Raw genomic sequence first — 24,188 nt, forward strand, 5'->3', positions numbered from 1 at the left:
CTTTCTAAAGAAAGCCACCAGCCGCCGGCCAACAGTAAATAAGCCACTAACAAGCTGCGTGCAGAACACAAGCCCGTGAATGAAAAACACTAGAGGAAGACGGAGCAGCCAGGGAACTTAGCTGCCGAGCCGGCTCTCCAGCCCGTGTGTGGATTTAGCAAGGAAGGCTGCCGAGGACATCTTCACACCTGTGGAAGCCGTAACTGGGGAACTAGAAAGCAAAACCCGGTGGACTTGATAGAGCCAAAAGCTTACTCTTGAAAATGAGGGACACATTGGGTAGATCTTTATTAGTAATATCTAGGAAGAAAAGAAAAAAAAAAACAACCCACAAATTAAAAGCATTTGGGATAAGAATGAAGATGAGACTAGCACATAGAGATTTAAAATCTTAAGAAAATGCAGTGTCTGTAGGTGTGCGAGGTAGCCAGTAGAAGCTTCCAGAGAGGCTGGGCATGTAGTGCAGTTGGTGGAGTCTTGTTTAGAATGAGATTTCCCCACTATCAAATAAACCAGATGTGGTGGCACACCTGTAGTCCTAGGACTCTACAGGTAGAGGCAGAAGGATTAGAAGTTTGGCCATCCTTGCCTACACAGCAAGGTTGAGGCTAGCCTGGGCAAATGCTTAATGACGTTCAGATAATGAGTGGAAGGTCGGCTTGTGATGAGGAATATGCCTGTTTCACTGGGGTGTAGTTCTTTCTCCCTAGACAGACAGACAGACAGACAGACAGACACCAGGCACAGCCCCAGCAGGCAGGGAATACACAGGTGGTAGTGTCTATGATGGGCCTGAGGAGAGGCTCAGCGCCGCCGTCATGTGGGGACCCCTGTGGGAGTCAGCTGCCCCTGATACTCTTTAATGCTCCTGTTGTACTGTATTGGAATTCCCTTTTCAGAACCTTACAAAGTTCTTAGTAGCAAAGAAATTACAGACAGGAACTTTAGGATCATTTGAAGCCATATTTTTTTTATTCCAAACACGCGTTTGTAAACCTGGCATCTCCAAACAGTGCAAGTGAATCAGAAGTGACTGAGGAGACTTGCATACACCTGACACAGTGGGGAGGGATGGCCCTCCCACCCCAAATCCTCTTGGGTAGTGTGTGTGTGTGTGTGTGTGTGTGTATGTATACCTCAGTAAAGCTGCAGACATGCAGAGAGTGGGGGTGCCTGCCGTGCAACAAACCACTCATAAAGCTTAAATTCACACTGTGTGTGCACATCGGGCTCAAACATAGCAAACCACACACCTTAGTAAACCAGACCCCAGACCAGCTGTGGAGAGCTGCTGGGAGATTTACTCATCATTTCCCGCATGTGCTGAAAACTCAGAAGGCGTTCCGGAAGGCTCATTTGGCCCCACTGGCTCTGCAGCCTCCCTTCAGCCATCACCATAGAAAACGTTCCCATCATGCATTTCACTACTCCATTATCAAAACTCTAATTCTGTGTTCTCAAAGGACTGTGAAATGATACTCAGTTTTTGCCTTTTGTTTACTAGAGGGATGGTTCTCCCAAATAACATGGTTTTTTGGGGGGGGGGGTGGTACCAGGGAATGAACCCAGTGCTCTGCCTGTGTCTTGCAAGCATTCTGTTACTGAGTTCTACCCCATCCCATAATAACAATGCTTTGTAGTACCTCTGCATTTCAGGAAGTTGAAATTGGGTACTTCCCCCCTCCCCAGGTAATCAGGTATAAAGCTGTTTCATCCTTAAATAAACGTGAATGACATGTCCACACCCACCACATTGGTGCTCAACAGGTGGCGCACAATGCAGGCCCCACTGGTCACGCTGCTGTCTGTGGAGCATACCTTGCCTTTGGTGCTAGCAAAGTAGGTCGTGCAGTAGTTGGTGCAGAGGACTTCATGCAGCCCTATCAAACCTCTGAGCACTGGGGCGCTTCGCCAAAGCACCGCCTGAGGCCGCGTGACAGGGACACGGGTGTGCACTGGTCAGTTAGCACAAAGCCAGCTGCCCACAGGGTGGGCATGATGCTATAGATGGGGCTGCTCTAGGCTTTCTTGAGTCCTGTGTAAACTGAGTAGAAAGAGGAGGGGAGTCACTTTTTTAGGGACACTGCTTTAGTCAATTCTCGTTGTTTTTTTTTTTTTTTTAAAAAGGGGTCCTTTTTCATATTAAAAACACTTCACTCCAGTCCAGAAAGCTGGCTAAAACCATGGAAGACACAGTCCGTGGGACTGTCCCCAGGCTTCCATAGTGACCTCAGAGGCAGAAAGGCCCAATGGGCTACACAGTGGGTTTTTAAAGAATGTTCTAGAGAGAGGTAACACAGGAACATCAACCCACCTGCCCACTTCCTCCGAGAGCCTGCAGTAGGCTGGAGATCCTGAACTAGTCAGTTGAGAGAATCCCAAGGCAATGCTCCACCCTTCCCCGCCTCTGTGCCAGGCAGCTACATCCCTAGCTCTCATGTCACGGAGACCCAACGGTGGCTGTTAGGATTTGCTTCTGGGGCTACTATGTGGTTGTCTTTAAATCTGTCTCATGGAGTTGTAGTGACCCTCAGCACATGACTATTCATGAGGGCTCACCATTCACAATCAGGCACAGGTAGCCAGATTCCAGCTGCATCTGTCCTTTCTCTCTGTCCACAGTTTCTCAGGTGTGGCTCTGCTGCCTAGCGGTTCTCCTGACCCCAATGCAGCCAAACCATTTGCAGAAGGCAGGCCAGTGAGGACAGATGCATTTGGCTAAAACTGTAGATGGTTCTGTAGTGGTTTCACCACCTAAGAATCTCGAAAGATTTATTAAAGGAAACAATAGCATGACTCGCACATCATCACCACAGGACAGCTGCAAATGGGGTTCATGAAGAATCCACACTACACACCTATGGTGGGAGGGCTTACCGCCTTGAGGCATGAGGTGACTGTGTTCTCTGGGGCTCCATCAGCAGTCAGCACAGTGCCTGAAATACAGTCCAGGCTGTACAAGGCTGGTAAAGCCAAGACTTGTTTCCTTATTTCTTTTGATAAAAACCCATGGACTGTGTGTGCACTGGTTTCCTGGGCTGCCCACTGTCTCCATTGAGAGTCAGGTGCAACACTTGACTTCTAGGATGTCCTTTACTCATGGTGGTTTTGGTTACCCAAAGCTGAGGGTAGCATTCACTTGTATGGGAGATGTGGGCACCAGAGGTCTTGGCTCAGCTCAGAGTTCTTTGCATGATTTCTGGCTCTCCCTACTTGAGGGTGCTCCCAATGCTCTCCTCTAGAGGACAGAGTCATCTTGTCAGCAAGAACCAAAGGCAGAAAGTTTATATTCCCCGCAGGTATGGGACCACCAAAGCCTAGCTACCTCAGCCTGACTTGCCCACCAGACCCAGTTGGGCTGATGCTACTTCATGGGTGGTCCCCTGAAGTGACACTGTTGCTTGGCTTTCCCTACTTTCCTTTCTCCCATTCTCCACTTCCTCACTGTTACCTTCTAGGAAGACTTCCTCAATAAGTTACTTGCACCTAAGTCCTATTTCAGGGTTTGATTCCTGAGAATTCCACCTAAGACACAAACACAAACCAAGTAGGGCGATCCTCTCTGGGGAGGATCTGCAACATCACCAGTTGGGAACAAGATGAGGAACAGAGGAAATAGAGACTCTTAAACTAAAGTCACACCACAAAATAACAGCTTACACACGCAGAGAGACACACGTCTTTGCTGAGGGAGCCCAGCTTCAGTCCCGGGCTGTGGTCCCTGGGGCATGGTGTCTGGGATGAGATGCTATGCTGAGGTTGACCAGTTGTCCCATCTAGCACTTGCTGACTCCAGAGGGAGGCGAATGCAGTGCTTGCTGCATGCATCATGGTGGTACCGAGCATCTGCTATGAGGACATCAGGCTTTCCATCCCAGTTCCTGTTGGGAGTCTCCCAGGGAGACGTCCATAAGAGAACACACTGATACTTCTTCAAGCTCTCCAAACTTGGCTTCAGGTGATAACGATGGGAAATGTCTTAGGTGCTCTTTCCATATCCATGATGTTTTTGCAGTGCTCCCAAGTTGGTGGATTCATTTCATGAGGTTTTCTTCAGTTTATTTTATCTGCAAGTTTTTTTTTCCTAACAAGTTCCAAAGTACAGTAAGTTCCTTCTCTTTTAAAATTTGTATGCAGATACATGTATTTCCAAGATTTCAGTGCTTGAGTGAATTATAGAACTATTTAATAGAAATAATAAAACATTGATACAAATATAAAGACATGATCAATATAAAAGGCTTACATTTATAAAAAATACTTTTAGGTAACAGTTTTCCCCTGAGGGTTGACCACGAAATGTTGCATCCATAAATATTGCTTTGCTCTGTAGCTTGTCTTTCCAAAGTTTATCTGAGTTTATCTTGTAAAGGGACGTGGTGGTGGCCCCAGTCATGTGACCTGGCTGGAGGTGGCCGTCTCAGGTCGGCACCGGGCTTGACAAGATGAGGAAGAGAACAGCATCAGTGGGGCCTCCGAAAAATCTGGAGGAGATTTCTTTCTTCCAAATATGGAAGATACAAAGATCAAGGACCACAGGCTGGCGACGGGGACATGAGGGCATCACATGACTGGCATGGCGGGTCACTGGTTTTTCTGGACCCAGTCCCAACCATCTTCATTCTCTTTCCGGTTTTTCTCAGCTTCAATGATCTCTTTGTACCTTCTGCGGAAGAAGCCCATCTGAAAGACAGAAGAGGCTTTGGGTTAGGACTGGCTTTGGATGCCAAGGCAGCTTGAGCTATGTGAGGCAGGACCTAGCCCTTTCCAGGGCTGGGGACACTAGGAGACTGTCTCAGGTGAGACTGGTTTTAGAAACATACTGGCAAGCAAAGAGTGACTCGGATCCACTTTCCAACCGCACTGAATTCCTGCAGTCTCGTAAGCTGCTCATCACATAGGCTGTAGCAACAGTTTCCCAACAGCAGTGGGTACTGGAAAAACATCACTTACTGGGGGTTAGTCAAAGGTGTTTGTACTGATGAAAGAGATAGACAATGCCATGGTCAATCAAGTTTGAAAAAAGCTGCATCCTTCTAGACATTTGCTATAGACTGTAGTAAAAGAAAGGATCTGACCTCTCATGGGGAAAAGCCACCATTTCTTGAGCTTATTGCTGTTTTTCCTCAGGCATATGTGTTTATATGTGTATGTTTATGTTTGGGTGTTTATGTGCATGCATAGGTACTTATTTGTATGTGTATTTATGTGTATATGAGCATTGTGTATATAGATGCATAATACATGTTTGTGTTTATGTAAATATTTATATGTTTGTGTATGTGTTTATATGTGTGTATTTGTGTGTGTGTGTGTGTGTGTGTCAGAATCAGGTGCTGTCCCTCAGAAGTTGTCCATTTTAGGCCAGGCTGCCCAGTAAGCTCCAGGGATCTGACCGTGTCTAACCCCCCAACCACTGGGATGACAAACATAGGCCCCCACGTCTGGCTTTATACAGGTGCTGGGGATGGACACAGATCCTTATATTTGTGTGGTAAGCACTTTACCTACTAGGTTATGTCCTCTGTCCATACCCACACCTATTAATGTCCCGAGAGACATCAGCCATCCGTGGACCCATTTGACAAACATCGCTCTCACACAACAGACTTTTAAAGTACCCAGAAGATCTCACTCCACCTCGCTGTCACCTAGAACTCCTTCTCCTATGTGTATTCGCGGTATCTATGCAGGAGACAACACCATGGACTCCCGCAGAGCTAGCTCTGTAGCCCCATTCCGGGTGGCAGTTGTCTTCAACTTAGTACTTGAAAGACTTACTTCTATTCTGGCCCCGGTGCTGCATTTGGTCTGTGGCCTTTGATACACAGTAAGATGAATATCTGGTTTATCTCACACACTCATTACAATAGCCACACTCCAGTGCTTAGGCGACTTTCTGGAGCCTGTGGTGATTTGTACCAATTTTCAACTGGACAGAGTCAAAAATCACCTAGGAGATTCTCTGGGCATAACTTATGGGGGTGATCTTGATTAAATTGATTGGTGTGGAGAGACCCATCTTTTAAAAAAAGAAATATTTTTATTTTATGTGCATGAAGTGTTGTGCCCACATGCATGGCTGTGTGCCATGTGCCGGAAGATGTGGTGAAAGGATTGAGAGCAGCTAATGTAATGGTGACTCTCACATGCCCATGTCACTGCGGATGATGGTTGTTCTTGCCACCAATGTAAAGGCACTGTCCTCTCCTGCGGACACCCGGAGGAAGTTCTCTTCTCTCAAAGTGCCAACCCAGCTGCCTGTGCAGAAACAGCCTGTAAATTCCCCTCTCCTCTCCGAAGCCCCGGGAACCTAAGCGTTCTTGACCTGGACAGTTAATCTATGAGTGATTATATGCAGGGGAGGCTGAGTTGCCATGGGTGGTACCTTTTCTCCAAAAGACCATTGCTTAAAACACAGTGCACGCTGGTGGTTAGGGAAGGCTGAGTGTGGTGGTACAGGTGAGGCACTGTGCACACGGGCTGTGGGGAGGGGGGAGCCAGCTATCAAAGGTTTACGAGGACCGCTTCCCAACAGATGGCAGTAGAGTGTCTTATTCTAACAAAGCCGGGTTTTCAGGCAGATGAAGTGAAAGCTATCAAGAACAAAAGGGGAAAAGGCTTGGGAATGTTGTAGTCATGTAGCACTGGGCTAGTATGCACTGGGCCATGGCTTCTATTCACAGCAACACACACACATGCACACACACACACACACACATGTGCGCACATGCACAAAAAATGGGTGGCTGGATTAATGACTGAGTGAATATTAGTTTGCGTGACTACTACCCTGTATGGTACCTTGTGCCAACCAGTCGTCAATATCATCCTTCCTGATCATCTAGCAAGCAGATCCTGTGCCTGAGACACCTGTCTTAATTGAAACTGTTCATATATTCCCAGGGAGGGCAGCAAGATCTTTTACGCTATCATAGCGTGCCATGAATCCTGCATGGCCGGTCCTGTTGCCAGGATATGAACCCCAGCTGCCTGGGTATTTAGCAGTTCCTAAAGTTAAATATCTGAGGGAGGAGTCAGAAGTTCCCCCATCTATGTCAGTGGGAAGCCCCGCCTCCATCCTTTCTTTAGCCATCTTCACATGGTTAAATTATAGAAACAGGCTGGTAGACAGCCTACTATGACAGATCAAAAGGGCCATAATCAGAGTCTCCAGGTAAAGTCCGAGACTCCACATGTGTGTGTGTGTGTGTGTGTGTGTGTGTGTGTGTGTGTATACATATACACACACACAAGTTATCACTATGTAGCTCTGGCTGGCCTAGTGTTTACCAGGCTGGCCTCACGTTCAGAGGTCCACCTGCCTCTGCCTCCTGAGTGCTGGGACTAAGGGAGTGTACCACCATGCCTGGCTGAAATACTGAAGGGAGATACAAATTTAACACAAGGTAAAAACAAACAGAAATGACCCCATTTTTTAACAGCTGGAGAATCAGTAGCATGGCACGTCTTAGTTTTAAAAATTGTTTCCAGGGCCAGAGCTGTTGCTTTTGGCATGCAGCAGGTCCGAGATTCAACCCCCAGCGCTAAGTACCAAAGAGCTTTCCCCTAGCTTGAGGCACGGGTGACAGATTTAGAAATATGCTTAAGGTATTAAACACAATGTTTTGATACACGTATACACTGAGAAATGTCTACTCTGATCAGACTAAATAATTTAGCCATCGCCTCATATGGTAACATTTGTGTGTTAAGAACCCTTCAGTGTTGATCTTAGCCAACTTCAAGGACCCGATACAGACTTTCAGTCTCATGTTAAAGTGTGGATAGACTGTGAAGCAGAGCAAGTTAGGAATTGCACAACAAGTTGCAAGACGTGCTGTGCTTTCCTCTCTCGCAGGCATCCCTTGGGCACACACACCCACTTTTGTTAGCACTCCTGGGTATATCTGGGGGAAAATTCTGGAAAGCGTTGGTCTGTCCACTGAGCCTACCCTGAGACTTCTGGGAAATAATTAACAACAAGCAGACACTGTACCCATAGCGACCCCACACTTCCAAACCAGTGCAGTCAGTTGTTTTTCCTGAGGCCTTTTTGAAGTCATCCGAGGTTTGTGTTTCACGAGGGGTCAGATGTTTTGTTTATAATTATTCTCCTTGCAGGAGAAACCACCCTATGAGCCAACTCCTGCCTAGCTTGGAGGCCTGGAGGAGCAGAGTACCTTCTGGTCTTCACAGAGTCTGCACCCCCAAAGAGCAGCTGCCTGTAGACTAAAGGGATGTACCTCCAAGCTTGCCAGAAAACCAGCAAAGTGGCAGATTCTCCCTGCATGGCCCAATTGTGTGTGTGTGGGTGCTGGGTGAGTCAGTGAACCCGGAGGATGAGAACGGACTCAGTTCAGAGGTACTAAGTCCGTGGTCCAGCCCACTTCAGGGTGATAAGGGTGGCAGGACTACTCCAGGGCATCTGGTCTCCTGGGGGTGCCAATCTGTGCCCTGGCCTCTGGGGTATTTCTTGGGTAGCCATTCCAAGGACCTTGGGCACACTCTTCCTTTGGACTAGCTCTGGACCTTGTGTTTATGAGTCTCTCAGATACTTGGCTGTTTACATAGCGTGTCTCCATCTTGAGATGCTGAGGAACACAGCATCAGACCAATATTTATTTCCAAATATAAACCAGTCCCATTGCACATCGCTAGCACATGGCGCGTGTGGAGGAGGGGGCTGGGAAGGGGTTTGTCCACACGCTCTTTTGAGAAGTCTTATTTGGAAACAAGTTGGTGACTCCAGGGACCTCTGGAGTGGCTGCCAAACCTTACACGTTCTCTGTGCCACTCCACAGATACCCATTGCTAAGCATTTTTGTTTTGAGTTACAAGTGATGCTCTCCAATAAAAACCATGCTCTCGGAACAGTTCCGGGTGATGGAGGCCTCCAGGTAGCTCTTGTGTGTGGGGGATGTAGCCAAACTCTGCGCTCTGCTTCTATGTCACTTGACCAGTTGGGGCTGGGTCATCCTGGCAGCACAGTGGCACTCTGTTTTAAATGATCTGGTCTTGAAAAAGTGTCAATTAGGAAAGAAAAGAGGTGTAGCATCCTTGGTTGAGGTCAGTGGATGAGCGGGCTTCCTCACTGAAGGGGGGTGGGGTGGCCTGTGTGCCTAGCAGCAAACCAGAAGGTGTGGACTTGGGCAAGGAGAGCAGGGAGGCATTTTTTCTTCTAAAGGGCAAATGCCTGGGCATATCTCTCTCTCTCTCTCTCTCTCTCTCTCTCTCTCTCTCTCTCTCTCTCTCTCTCTCTCTCCTTAGCTTAGCTTAGCTAGGGCTGGTGTAATAAGTTGAAGGAGTTTCTCAGTTAGGCTAGCCCCATGCTTTTGTGCCTCTGAGAAATTCGACCTTCCCATAAACAGGCCTCTAGGAAGAGGCACCAGGCTGGGGTGTCTTCCAACCCAGCCAGGAGCTGGGGCGAAGGAGAGGGGAGTGCTTTTGGATCCCCCCCCCCCCCCCCCCCCCGCTTGAAAGAGTTTCATGTTTCAAAGTCTTCCTCCTGTGCAGTGGTTTGGCAGGCTACTGAAATCCTCGCACATCAAGTTTAAATTACGGCTCCCAGTGTCGGCGGACAGCTCAGCTCTGAGAATGTTGATTAGGATCCATTTCAGGGCTCTGCTTAGCTTGGGGCCCTGCTGCGGATTTTGTGTAGGAGCCAGGTCCTTTTGCCGCCAAGAGTGAGAGAGTCTGGGCTATCTGCAGGCCCTTTAGGAAGGTTCTGGGGAGCAGTAATGATGGGGTGGTGGGGAGGCTGGGTGGGCTGAGTGCAAGGGCAAGGACCAGGACTTAGCATTCGTGTGACCCAGAGCATTGCTGTTTCAGAGAGACAGGAACCCCAAAAGACATGTTACAGGGGTCACGGGTTAGGGGGTCAGGGGCTAGACAGGCCCTCTCTGCTAGAGGCTACCTTTTGCAGAGGGTTTCAAAATAGTATGAAGACTGTTGTTTGCCTGTGCCCAGTCACTTGGAGTCTGCCGCCTAGCAGAGACCCAGTGCCACCCAGTGAGCATGAAGCGTGTAGATCCATAAGCCTGCATCCTACTACAAGTGCACCGGCAGAGCCAGCCTTTCCACTGACTCCGCAGCATCACACCAGCATCTGTGTTTAGACCACACAGTTTTGGGACAACCGTTTTTGGCTCACAGATGACCAACCACAGGCCACAGTGTCCAGAGGCACTCTGAAAGGGAACTCAGAGCTCTCACAGGCATTTCAGTGGCTGCTGAGCCTGGCCGCCTGTGTTCAGTCTCCAGGATCCGCATGATAGAAGGAGACCCATTCCTGCAGGTTTTCCTTTGACCAACGTGCCCCCCTGACCAACTCCCCACAAAATAATTATTTTACGGAATTGAAAAATAATAGAAGGGACTTGGACAGATGTTTCCATACAGGAAGGGGACCTGACTTCTGACTATCTATCTATCTATTACGTGTTCTTAGAGCTGTGTTTCCTGGCCAGCTGGGCGGCAGGTGCCAGCCAGTGGCTTCCCTGGAGGGGAGTGGAGAGAATTACATACGGAGTTTGGTAATAAGCCCAAACTGGTGAAGTCAGGCAGCCAGATGTCAGGCTGACTTAAGCCGGTCTTCAGCTGGCTTCTCTGCTGTGTGCCATCAGTATGATACTGAACTGCTACACGATGCCCATGATGCATTACTCTTAGGTTGAAGATACAGGAATCAGAGTTGACAAAATGTCTGTAGTCCAATATTCTGGGGAGTGTAGGTCTTCCCATCTCTGCTAGACTGGTTATATAGTCAGTCCTTAAAGACTTTTTTTCTAATGACCCTCTCCTCCACCCCCAAATCCCACTTAGCCTCTTTTGGTGTAGGTGTCAGACTATCTTATAGCCATGCCTGACAATGGATAACACTCTCATATGAAGGCTGTACCAAGAGCTTTTATGAATATAACCAATTTTTGTGTCCTCGTGTGTGCCCGTGCTCATACCACAGTGAACATGTGGAGATCAGAGGACAACTTGTGGAAGTCAGGGCTCTTCTTCCCCCCTGTAGGCTCCAGGGATCAAACTTGCGTTGTGTGTACCTTTGTTGACTGAGCCATCTCACCAACCATCCTTTCATTTTTAAAATTAATTAACTTAATGTGTATGTATGCATGTGTGTGTGCCTGAGTGTATACACATGCATATGTGCCTGAGTGTTTATATGTGTCTGTGTGTATACATGTGCATGTGTGTGTGCCTCACCTTCCCAAAACACTCAGAGCAAACCCATGTTTGTACTGAAATGACAGCTCAGTTGAGAAGAGTGCCCTCGAGGCAGGGGAGGAGGGTAGAAAACCAGGCCTAGGAGGCTATACACAAAGGCTGCCAAGTTAGCAAGCACATAAAGGCTTGGAGGCTGGAAGTCCTCAGGAGGAGGCCAGCTAGAACCAGCTGGGCCTACTGCAGAGGTGTCTGAAGGTGACTGTGGCTCACTCTAATACTATAACAGTTCTCCTGGGTGGCCAGACCCTACAGTGTATCTACTGACAGGATTCAAGAAGGTAAACACGATATACTGTCCTGGGCTTAGAAAAAAGATGAAGGCCCTTGCAACAAAGGTGCCCCCAGTCAACAGTCATCAACAGTTAAGCAGCTCCCGCCCCTCATCTTAAACAAGACTTGCCACCTAACTCCGTGGCAGGAAGGGAGCTGTGAGGCTTGTGAGACGGCTGTGGAGAACAGGAAGGAGTAGTCCACTGTGCCGGGCATCAGAGAGCCACATGCGCTTTGCTAACTTTACTCGGATCCAAGTACCAACAAGCAAGAGATGCGCAATTCACTATGCCCTTGCCCACCCTGGACCCGCACCACCTGGCATCACACTCGTGACCATGATGGATGATGGTAAGGTCTGTGCAACAACACCTTTGAAGCAGAGACGTGTGCATATCTCTCGCCCCTCAAAGAATGATAAAGGGCCCGTGGCGTGGCGCAGGCAAGTTTGCCCTTCAGTGCCTCCTGTAGAAACCAGGCTATGGCATCCATATGTCAAGGATTACAATCTATCACCACGCTCTCTAAGCAAACTCCACAAAAACAAAGGTACGCCCATGGGGGCAGGCGGGAAGAGGCGCTGGAGAGCACAGGTGATGAGCTCAGGGACATAGCCACAAGGAGATCAAGCAGACCACGAAGGGGGTGGGTGTGGCTGCAGCGCTCCCTGCTCTGGGTCTGGGTCCATTCGGCTGGAGCACGAGGGCTTTCTTCTCATCTAAAAGCCTGCATGAAGGCAGATGCTCCCCCTCCCTGCCTTTTCAGATTTCAAACACTGAGCCTTGTCCTACTGAGGCCCCCCCTCAGCAGGAAGGAGCTGGAGACAAGGGGGAACCTAAGAGTCTATCTGGCCATGTAGGATAAACAAATGACAAGTTCTAGAATTAAAAAAGAGGAAATATTTGCCGTTGAAAAATATACAGGCGAATGTACATTTCTGCTAAGCCTGCCGTCGTGTGTGTGTGTGTGTGTGTGTGTGTGTGTGTGTGTGTGTGTGTGTGAGTTGGGTAGCATTTTAGGAGGTCGTTTACAGTATGAGCTAAATGCCCGGGGTTTCATTCTAAGGCCACGGTGAAGGGCTTGTGCAACCTTCTGTAAGGTCATTCGCACTGTCACAAGATTGTGCACAGCCAGGGACAACACTGAGTCTAGGGAGACGGACTGTAGACAGAGCTGGCGTTGTCATTAGGATGTGGCTGGAAATGTGCTCCTAACAGTAGAGGGAGAAGTTTACAGTATGGCTGTCAGGGAACAACAAACAGGCTGTCTGAGAGAACAAGGACGTCTGACACGCGCGCGGGCACGGGAGATGAACACACTTCCACGTAATGTGTGCCATATGCTTGCTTCGATAGACATTCCTCCGAGTAAAGTGCCAATGGAGCTGGTCATTAACCCGAGAACGGAATGCTAAATGCACAGCTTTCCTGGAGTTTCTAGACTGTTTACGTATTCTAAATTGTATTTATTATACATATAGTTTTCCAGATTGAAAGTTGAACCCAGAGGGGTGGAGGAGATGGCTCGGTTGATTAAGTGCCTCCTGGGCAGGCATGGCAATCTCAGTTCTGGTCTTCAGAACCTGTGTAAAAAAGCCAGGCATGAGCCAGGTGGTGGCGGCACAGGCCTTTAATCCCAGCACTTGGGAAGCAGAGGCAGGAGGATTGCTGTGAGTTTGAGGCCAGCCTGGTCTACAAAGTGAGTCCAGGACAGCCAAGGATACACAGAGAAACCCTATCTCGAAAAACAAAATAAAACAAACAAAAAGCCAGGCACAGAGGCCCTGATTTACAACCCCAGGGCTGGCTAGGCAGGGACAGGCAGGCTCCTGTTGCTCTCTGGTCAGGCAATTTTAGCCTGTCTGTCAGTTCTAGGCCAATGGGAACTGTGTCTCAGCACAAGGGTAAGATGACCCAGCAGGCAACGGTACTTGCCATCAAGCCTGACAGTTCCATCCCCTAACATACATGGTAGAAGGAGAGAATTGACTCCTAAGAGTTGTCCTTCTGACCCACACACGTGGCCCATGGCACATGTATACACGCATGTGTGTGGCGAATACATTAGAGTCCACAGGCTGGAACTGAACATAAGGCTCTCAACTTAGAAGTACTTCACCTGAACACACAGTGAGCATTTGTCTGGATAATTTAACGAACACAGTGCCCATGAATAAGCTGGCCACGTGAGAGCCTCACTCACATCAGTGCATGCAGAGAGACAGGTCCAGTTGGAGACAACACCATGCTCTTCACGTCTCTATCCAAGATGCAACCCAGATGCCGTCAATCTTTCTCTTTATTAGTGTTATTGTATTTGATCCATGCATGTCTGTTGTTTTGTAATCCCAAAGAAATTAAGTATTTGGATTTAAATCATCCACCCATAATACTCTCAGGGGGCTGTTCCTGTAATAGCCATTTAAAAACCATTTTGCCAAAGTGCATTGGTTATTTACTTTGTGCCCTTAGGAAAACTCAAAGTGGACAAAAGCCTGCTGTCTCTGTCCCTCCCCCCCCCCCCGCCACCCCCCCCCCCCCGTGTGCCTCCTTGCCTGTGGGTCAGACTATGCTTCTCTCTCTCTCTCTCTGCTTCTCTCTCTCTCTCTCTCTCTCTCTCTCTCTCTCTCTCTCTCTCTCTGTATTTATTCATTTATTTTATGTATATGAGTGCTCTAGATGCATGTACAACTGTATGCCAGAAGAGGGCACTAGATCACATTATAGATGGTCGTTAGCCACCATTTGGTTGCTGGGAATTGAACTCAGGACCTTTGGAAGAGCAGACAGTGCTCTTAACCACTGAGCCATCGCTCCAGCCCCTACGCTTGTCACTTAATGAATGTCCACCTAAAAATCCACAGTGCCTCGCCTCTCTCACTCCCTTCCAGGCCAAAGTTGCAAATAACACTATCTTCTTCAACTATAGTTACCTTGGACTCCAGGAAAAGCACTGTTTGCCGGCACATCACGCATCATGAGATCACTCCCCATGCAAGAGCAATTACCATCTTATGGGAGCCCCATTGATCTCCATAAGCAACCTCAGCAGTAACCACATCTGGATGGGTTTAGCTCTCTGAAGATACATGAGAGGGGGTCACTGAGGTCCCTTCTCTCTCTTTAAAGTGGTCCAAGAGGAGGCAAGGTTCCATCCTCTCCACAAAGTGTCTGCTGACCTCCGTCGCACCTGTGCTGTGAGAGACCTGGTGTCCTGGGTGGGAAATCCACAGGCCCCCGTGGTCACCAGCCTTACCTTCCACAGAAGCACAGCCAGCAGCAGGAAGATGAGGATTCCCACCAGCAAACTGATGGCGATGATCCACCCTACCACATAGCCCCGGGGCTCCAGATTGTGCAAGGCCTCGAAGACCACCTAGAAGGCAACACACACAAAACACAAAACCATGAGACCGAGGTCCACGTCTTGGGAAAGGCTATGAAGATAATGGCCCTGTTTTCAAATGTCACAAGCTGGACAAAAGTGTGGTGAAAAAAATGTCAGGACAGGTCATGTTTCCGGAGTTAGACGGCAATCTCCCACCTTGCGTTCTGGGTCTGAAATAAAGAACACAGGGGTGTTTTCTCAGCTAGTGAGTGGTTCTGGGTGCTCAACTCAATGTACCACTTACTGTGGAGTATTTGCTTAGGACAGTTTTCCTTAACAGATTGTGGACGGACAAGGGCTAAAGTGCTGTCCTGACTCTCACAGCTGCGCCTAACCCCTATAAGGAACTCACTGTGCTGTCATTTCTAATTGGAGGCTGTAATGCTTGGAAAGAAAATGGCCCCCTAGGCCTGTGGGAATGGCACTATGACGAGGTGTGTGTTAGCATACAGGAGGTCCTGCTGGCCTGACTTCAGGGGCCTTTGAGGGCCCTAGCAACCTCTGACATCATTACCTTCCACATCTAGCCTGCCAGGTTTGCGCACTCTCCCTCTTCTCTCCCTCCCTGCTCCTTCCTCCCTCCTCCCTTTTCCTCACAAAAAAGCCCCTCCTTTATACCAGATCTGTTGCATGGCAACTTAATCGTTATTATGGCAGTATGGCCTTGTTGGAGGAAGTGATGATCACTGGGGCTGGCTCTGAAGTGGCAGACGCCCCAGCTGAGCCCAGCGTGCAGTTCACTTCCTGCTGCCCGTGGCTCAAGGTGTAGAACTCTCGGCTCCGTCTCCAGCACCGTGTCTGCCTGCACGCCACCATGCTTCCCACCATGACAATGACGGACTAAAGCTCTGAACTGTAAGTCAACCCCAGTGAAATGTTTTCCTTATTAAGAGGTGCTGTGGCCATGGTGTCTCTTCACAGCAATAGAAACTCTAAGAGAGAAGCCTTATCTCATTGAGGCATGCTTGCTCATTTTTATTTATATGTGTGTGTGTGTGTGTATATATACACACACACACACATATATACATACATATATATGTGTGTATATATACACACACATATACATTTCCTTGTCTGTCTGCTTCTGGAGCGAGGGGTGTGGAGTGATGACGTTGGGGCAGGGGGTGGCTGTAGATAGTTATCCATAAGACAGTCAGGCTCTTTGGTTTCACATGTAGAAGCTGAACCCAGAACTTGTCTTTAGGGAAATTCAGTGGAGCAGAAAAGCTCCTTCCAGCATTGGGATAAGCTAGAGAAAACTGCCCAGAAAACCTAGCAGGCACCTTGGGGGATCCGTTAGTGTGGTCCACAGCCAGGTGGGGGATGGGGTGATGTGGTCCACAGCTAGGTGGGGGATGGGGTGATGTGGTCCACAGCTAGGTGGGGGATGGGGTGATGTGGTCCACAGCTAGGTGAGGATGGGGTGGTGTGGTCCACAGTCAGGTGAGGATGGGGTGGTGTGGTCCACAGTCAGGTGAGGGATGGGGTGGTGTGGTCCACAGCCAGGTGAGGGATGGGGTGGTGTGGTCCACAGTCAGGTGAGGGATCGGGTGGTGTGGTCCAGAGCCAGGTGGGGGATGGGGTGGTGTGGTCCAGAGCCAGGTGGGGGATGGGGTGGTGTGGTCCACAGTCAGGTGGGGGATGGGGTGGTGTGGTCCACAGTCAGGTGAGGGATGGGGTGGTGTGGTCCACAGCCAGGTGGGGGATGGGGTGGTGTGGTCCACAGCCAGGAGGCCTTGGACAAAGCACTTGACCTCCCTGAGCTTGGTTTTTCCACACCTGTGATTCAGGTGCACATCAAGCCCTCCCTAGAGATTTAGGGAAAAGTTGGCCAAACCTTCTGGTAGACAAGGATTCAGAGCCAGCTGTGAACTCAGTGGGGACAGAGGTCCCAGGACGCTGAACTGTGTCCTCTTGGCAAAGTCCTGTTGGAGGTCTGGTTTTGTGGATACAGCGATGAGAGTAGCCAGGACAATTTAGTCTGGTGAATTTCGTAAGAATGCCCCATCATGTCCCTGGAATGTTACTTTGTGTCTTTGCTTTTGTCTCAGCAGTGTCCTTAGCTCTCTTGGACGTGGACTCTAGACCTTGGCAGATCTGTCTCTTATATCCTGACTGTAACACATTCATCTGTGAGTGATTGGAGGGTCTTGTAGTGTGCTAAGAGAGCCACCCTATAGCTTAAAAACAAATAGGGAAGGGAAGCCCATAGTGTGGAGACACACTGACTCCTCCACTCAGGGCCAGTGGCCCAGACCAAGCCTATACGCCACTCTACGCATCTTCCTCTCCCTCCTGTGTCCAAGCCCGTCCTGCCCCATTTCAGCCCCAGCCTTCATGTGTCAGGCCCTTCCCAGTGCCCCCTGCCATTCATCATTTTTTTTCTCCAAGAACACAGGTCCTAACATGTCACTTCATTCGTCCCACTCTGTCAATGCCTGCACTTCAGTGAGAACGCTGAGCCTTAACAGTCTGCTCTCCTCCTTCCCAGCCCCGCTAGGTCACGTATTCTAGCTAGCTGATCTCATCTCTCCGAGGTCCCCTGTCTCTTTGATATTGCTTGTCTTACTTAAATACACTCACACCATTTGACCAGTGAATTCTTCACGTGAAAACCATGATCAAAGGCAGGAAATTCAAATTTTGTTCTCGGAGATGCTGGGCTGGCGAGACGGCCCAGTGGGGTAAAGGTGCTTGCTGCTAGATCTGACAACCTTAGTTCAGTTCCTGGGGTTCATGTGGTAGAAAAAGAAACAGACTTCCAAAAGTTGTCCCCTTCCCTCCTCACACATGGCATGTGTGTGTGACATACACACACATGCATACACACACACACACACACACACACACATAAAATAAATAAAATGCAATTAAATTTTTAAAAAAGAGAACTGGAAGATTCTCGCTGCAGAATTATTTACATAGATACAGAATAGACAGAACTATTGTGTCTAAAGACAAGGCAGTAGACTAACACACAATGGTTAGCCACAAGACACAAAATCACAAGCTACTAAAAATGAAAAACTAGCCAGACGTGATGCCACACACCTTTAATCCCAGCACTCGGAGGCGGTGATCTCTGAGTTTGAGGCAGCCTGGTCTACAGAGCAAGTTCCAGGACAGCTAAGGCTACATAGAGAAACCTTGCCATGAAAAAAACAAAAAAGAAAAACAAACAACCTGACAACAATGACAAAAAAGAAAAACTGCTTTATAAATTATACCTGTCTGTCTGTATGTGCATATGTGTAGTATTTGAGTTTGTATGTATAGAAATGTACATTTATTTTTTGAGAAAGAACCTTACTCTATAGCCCAGGCTGGCCTGAACTTACTATATAGCTCAGTCTAGCCTTGAACTCACAGCAATCCACCTGCGTCAGTTTCCTAAGGCTTGAGATTATAGATGTTGTAAACTACCACATCTGGGTTGATATACAACTTAAAATTTTAATTCACTTATTTTCAGCATATAGGCATTTTGCCTGCATGTATATCTGGTATCATTTATACGCCAGTGCCTTTACAGGTCAGAGATGGATCGATCTGGAAGTGGAGCTATGGGTGGTTTGTATCTTTGTTTGGGTCAGTGCTGGGGAGCAGTGGGAAGTGACAGGGCGCTGAGAAGTCACTGTTTGCCAGCCATTCTTCCAGAAGCTTCTCTAAAAGTTGTTTTTAAAGTTATGTGTGAGTGTGTCTGCTTGTCTACATGTGCACTGTGCATGCAGGTGACTGAGGAGGCCAGAAGAGGGCATCACATCCCCTGGTGCTGGAGTTCTAGCAGGTTGTAAAGTACAAAATCTGGAGGCTGGAAATTGAACTCAGATCCTCTGCAAAAGCAACGAGTGTTCTCAGCCTCTGAGCCCTCTCTCCAGAATCTTCTAGAAGCTTCTTACTGGTTGCTGAAGCCTTCTGACAACTCCAGGGAAAGAGGAAGCAGCCTTACTATGTTACAGACAAGGAAATGGGAGCTTACTTGGTATCTAGAGTTAAGAGCTAGGGTGTCAACTTGGGAGTCTCTGATTCCTCAGAGCAGGAACAAAGGAAAAAACCAGAAGCCCAGGACTGACCTTCTGAAAGGCAGGGCTCAAAGCCCATGTACTTGGAATGTGCTATTCTGACTGACTTGGCAGGGCAGGCTACCCCAGGGTGCGGGAAGCTCCCGTCAACATGAGGTCCAAGCGTATGAACTATGACTCTTGCTCAGATACAAGCTTGGCTGACTTGCTACTGCCCCTTCATGGGGTCTGACCTAGCCTGAGGAGGGAAACCCCAGTTTGGAGGAGGAGATCAGAGTCCAGGGAACAGGAGCTGGCTGGACTATGCAGATGCCTCACAGTTTAAACAAATAACTTGAAATATATCAATTATGTCCTTTTCATATCAAGCATCTTTGTCCTTGTCTCAGTGCGTTTGTCCAGAGTGGCTTGGCATCTCACCAACGTGGCTGAGTGGTTACAACATGGCAGAGGAAAAGGGACCTCCAGGCTGTGAGTCCAGTGGTCCAGATGCCACCCTTGGCTCAGTCAAGTGTGAGATCTTGGGCAAATCATTTATTTTCTCCTCCTCCATTCCTGGGAGGAAGGGGCTTAGTGGTTCTCAGCCAGGAAGGGTACTGTGGATTTTCCAGGGGACTTCTATAGTTTAATGCTCTGTATCCCAACATGAAGGAGGTTCACATGGCTCCATGGTAGAAGACAAAAGGCTCCAAATATATTTCCTATCACACTGGCCAGGAAGCATTGCTCATTCCAGCATTGTCTTTAGACTGGCCAAGGCTGGCCTCAAATTCAAGATCCTCTTGCTTCTGCCTCTCAAGTGCTGGGACTACAGGTATGAATCACTACGCCCAGCTCATATTAGTTCTTGAAAGAGAGAAAAGCACAAATAGCCATGTTTGGACAAGGCCTTCATGCTTTCATTAAGATGGCTCCTTGCTGATGGCCTGTGGTGGTGGTGGCGGCAGTGGTGGTGCCTGTGCACGCATACCTTTAATCCCAGCACTTGTGAGAGGCAGGTGAATCTCTGAATTTGAGGCCAGCCTGGCCTACAGAGAGAGTTCCAGGATAGCCAAGACTATACAGAGAAACCCCTGTCTCAAAAATAAAAAAGGATGGCTGCTTGCCTGGGAAGCTCCCATCATCACGAAGTCCAAGTGTTTGGACCATGACTCTTGCTGAGATGCAAGCTTGGTTGACTCGTCACGACCCTTCATGATGCACACCGAAGGGGACAGATGTCCTATCAGTCCCCAGTGTTAGTTGGGGAGCCACCCCCCCTGCAAGAGTTGCAGGGGAAGGTGGGCCAGAGCAGGCCTGGTCCCCAGTATGGAGTTCCAACATTAGCTGGTGAGGAGGAGTCTGGGGAGCTGGCCCCAGAGCCCAGGGCATGGGGTTCTCCCTGTGGCAGGATTCAGCATGGCCCTGGGTAATCAAGTTTCCTGACTCCTCTCTCACCCTCTGTCTGGTTCTCTGTCAGATCCAAGAGCTCTCAGATATGCTAAATTCTAGCCCACTCTGCTTCTACCAAAGTGGTTGTACAAGTTTGCATTCCCACCAGCAATGAAGGAGTGCTCCCATTTCTCCACATCCTTGCCAGCATGGTCTGTCACTTGAGTTTTTGATCTTAGCCATTCTGATGGGTGTAAGATGGAATCTCAGAGTTGTTTTGATTTGCATTTCTCTGATGACTAAGGACATTGAGCATTTCTTTAAATGTTTTGCAGCCATTTGATATTCCTCTGTTGAGAATTCTGTTTAATTCTAGTCCCCATTTCTTCATTGGGTTATTTGGTTTGGTATTGTTTAATTTCTCGAGCTCTTTATATATTTTGGATATTAGTCCTTTGTCAGATGTAGGGTTGGTGAAGATCTTTTCCCAGTCTGTAGGCTGTCGCTTTGTTCTGTTGACAGTGTCTTCTGCCTTACAGAAGCTTCTCAGACTCATGAGATCCCATTTATTAATTGTTGACTTTAGAGCCAAGGCTGTTAGTGTTATTTTCAGGAAGTTGTCTCCTGTGCCAATGCATTCCAGGCTCTTCCCTACTTTTTCTTCTAGTTCTGGTTTTATGTTGAGGTCTTTAATCCACTTGGACTTGAGGTTTGTGCATGGTGATAAATATGGATCCACTTGCATCTTTCTAAGATGTTATCCTTTTTCTATTGTATAGATTTGGCTTCTTTGTCAAAGGTCAAGTGCCCATAGGTGTATGGATTTATTTCTGGGTCTTTGATTTGATTCCATTGATCAACCAGCCTATTGCAATGCCAGTACCATGCTGTTTTAATTATTATTGCTCTATAGTACAGTTTGAGATCAGGGATGGAGATTCCTCTAGAGGATCTTTTATTGTACAGGATTGTTTTAGCTATTCTGGGTTTCTTGTTTTTCCATATGAAGTTGAGAATGGATCTTTCAATGCCTTTAAAAAATTGTGTATGTATTTTGATAGGGATTGCATTGAATCTGTAAATTGCTTTTGGTAAAATGGCCATTTTTACAATGTTAATTCTCCCAATCCATGAACAAGGGTGAACTTTCCATCTTCTGATATCATCTTCAATTTCCTTCTTCAGAGACTTGATGCTTTTTTCATATAAGTCTTTCACTTGCTTGGCTAGAGTTACACCTAAATACTTTATATTACTGTGGCTATTGTGACGGGTGTAGTTTCCTTAATTTCTTTCGCAGCATGATTATCATTTGTATACAGGAAGGCTACTGACTTTTTTGAGTTGATTTTGTATCCAGCCACTTTGGTGAAGGTGTTTATCAGCTGTAGGAGTTCTTTGGTGGAATTTTTTGGTCACTTATGTACACTATCATATCACCTGCAAATAGGGATAATTTGAGTTCCTCCTTTCTGATGTGGATCCCCTTGATCTCCTTTTGTTGTCTTATTGCTCGAGCTAGAATTTCAAGTACTATATAGAAGAGATATGGAGCGAGTGGGCAGCCTTGTCTAGTTCCTGGTTTTAGTGACATTTTCTTGAGTTTCTCTCCACTTAATTTGATGTTAGCTATTGGTTTGCTGCATATAGCCTTTATTATGTTTAGGTATATGCTTTGTATCCCTGATTTTTCCAAGATTTTAAAGATCAATTTTCTCAAAGAACCAGCTCTTGGTTTTGTTGATTCCTTGAATTGTTCTCTTTGTTTCTAATTTATTGATTTCAGCTCTGTGCTTTATTTCCAGCTGTCTATTCCTCTTGGGTGTTTCTACTTCTTTTTTCCTAGGGCTTCCAGATGTGTTATTAAATTGCATATATAAGATGTTTCCAATCTCTTTATGAAGGCACTTAGTGCTATGAACTTTACTCTTAGCACCGTTTTCAATGTATTCCATAAATTTGGATATATTGTACCTTCATTTTCATTGAATTTTTAGCAAGTCTTTAATTTCTTTTTTATTTCTTCCTTGACCCAGTTGTCATTGAGTAGAGAGTTGTTCAGTTTCCCTTTTGATTAATTTTGGTTAAAAGTCTATTTTATTAGATATTAAAATGGCTACACCAGCTTGCTTCTTGTGTCTGTTTGCTTGGAATATCTTTTTCCAGCCTTTTATCCTGAGGTAATATCTACCCTTGTGGCTGAGATGTGTTTCTTGAATGCAGAGAATGTTGGATCTTGTTTATGTGTCCATTCAGTTAGTCTGTGTCTTTTTTATTGGCGAATTGAGACCATTGATGTTGAGAGATATTAATGACCAGTGACTGTTAAGTCCCTTGGTTTTGATGTTGGTTGCAGTAGAGTGTAGGTTTGCCATTATACGTTACTTGGCCCTTTTCCTTTGCTGCTTTCAAATTTTTTCTTTGTTCTGTATATTGTGTGTTTTGATTATTATGTGGTGGGAAGATTTTCTTTTCTGGTATATTCTATTTGGTGTTCTGTCGGCCTCTTGTATGTTTATAAACATCTCCTTCTTTAAGTTGGGGAAATTTTCTTCTATGATTTTGTTGGAAATATTTTCTGGGTCTTGGAGTCGGGCATCTTCTCCTTCCTCAATGCCTATTACCCTCAGGATTCATCTTTTCATGGTGTCCTTGATTTCTTGGATGTTTTGTGTCAGGGATTTTTCAGATTTATCATTTTCTTTGATGGTTGCTTCAAGATCTACAATAGAATCTTCTAGTCTCAAGATTCGTTCCTCCATCTCTTGGATTCAGTTAGAGAAGCTCACTTCTATGTTGCTTTCTTTCTTTTCTAAGGTCTCTTGTTCCTGCTTCTCTTCTGTCTGTGCCTTCATCATTGTTTCCATTTTCATCTTCAGATCTTGAACCATTTTACTGATTTCCTTCATCTGATTGTATATTCCAGAGTTTCTTCCAGTGCCTCTCTATAGGCCTTCAGATCTTGAACTGTTTATTGACTTCCTTCATCTGATTGTATTTTCCTGAATTTCTTCCAGTGCCTTCTACCTGCTTGGCAGCATCTTCCTGCATTTGTTTATGGATTTTATTTGTTTCCTCCATTATCATCTTCATTATTAAGAATTTCAGGTCATTTTCTTGTGCTTCAGTTGTGTTTGAGTTCCCATGATTCCTGGGTTCTGGAGATGCCATATTATTTTGGCTTTTGTTGTTTGTGGTTTTTTACTCTGGCCTTTAGTCATCTTGCTGTTTCTGACATTGGGAGAAAGTTTCTGGTGTCCTTCACTGGCCGTTGAGAGCAGTTTTGTGTGTGTGTGTGTGTGTGTGTGTGTGTGTGTGTGTGACTGTTTATAGGTTGAGACTTCTCATCTGTGGGGATCAGAGAACCCTTACCTGGATCAGGCAGGTGACCTGGGTTCAGCTCTGGGGAACTTTGCTCCATACTCTGTGCTCTGCACTGTGCCAGCAGAGGCTTGTGCTCATGCTCTGCAGCCCAAGGTTCAGTCTGAGAGTATAGGTACTATCTACCTTTGGCTGGGATATAGAGACCCCTGGGTCGCTGGGGCCTGGTTCAGTCAGCCAGAGAGTGCAGGTACTTCCAGTAGGCTTGTTGTGTTTAGTTGGGTTTCCTCCCACCCATTCCTGCTCAGGCTGTGGGACTTTGGTTTAGTCTGCCAAAGAGTGGGGGAACCTGGCTGTAGCCAGAGAAGGTGTCCACAGCCACCTGCAACCCCCATGTGGGCCCTGGATCCCTCTGTAGACTGGGGGGATGATCTGAAGTTAGATCTATCCCAGATCCACACTCTGGGCCTCCCTCCTGGGCCAGCAGACACTGACACTGGTGATCTGTAGACCACAGTTCAGTCAGAGTGAGAGAGTGCAAGTACAGCCTGATAGGCTGTGCTGGGCTTTGGAGAC

At 47.2% G+C, this 24,188-nt stretch overlaps 1 protein-coding gene across 2 annotated transcripts in view; it reads right to left on the minus strand.

Annotated features, from left to right (window-relative positions):
• Window positions 1–1,541: 1,541 nt before the first annotated feature.
• The window catches only part of ITGA9 (integrin subunit alpha 9), a 316,744-nt gene continuing 294,097 nt past the window's right edge, over window positions 1,542–24,188 (minus strand). For both annotated transcript variants that reach the window (XM_084754233.1, XM_084754234.1), the window contains exons 27-28: window positions 14,764–14,883; window positions 1,542–4,683 (exon numbers count right to left, since the gene is read on the minus strand). In XM_084754233.1, the coding sequence (XP_084610359.1) occupies window positions 4,585–4,683; window positions 14,764–14,883 (219 nt within the window). In that variant the 3' untranslated portion in view covers window positions 1,542–4,584. The remainder of the gene's footprint in view (window positions 4,684–14,763; window positions 14,884–24,188) is intronic.

The sequence above is a fragment of the Acomys minous genome (genome assembly GCF_964271855.1).
Source record: "Acomys minous genome assembly, chromosome: 13".
Taxonomy (NCBI): Eukaryota; Metazoa; Chordata; class Mammalia; order Rodentia; family Muridae; genus Acomys; species Acomys minous.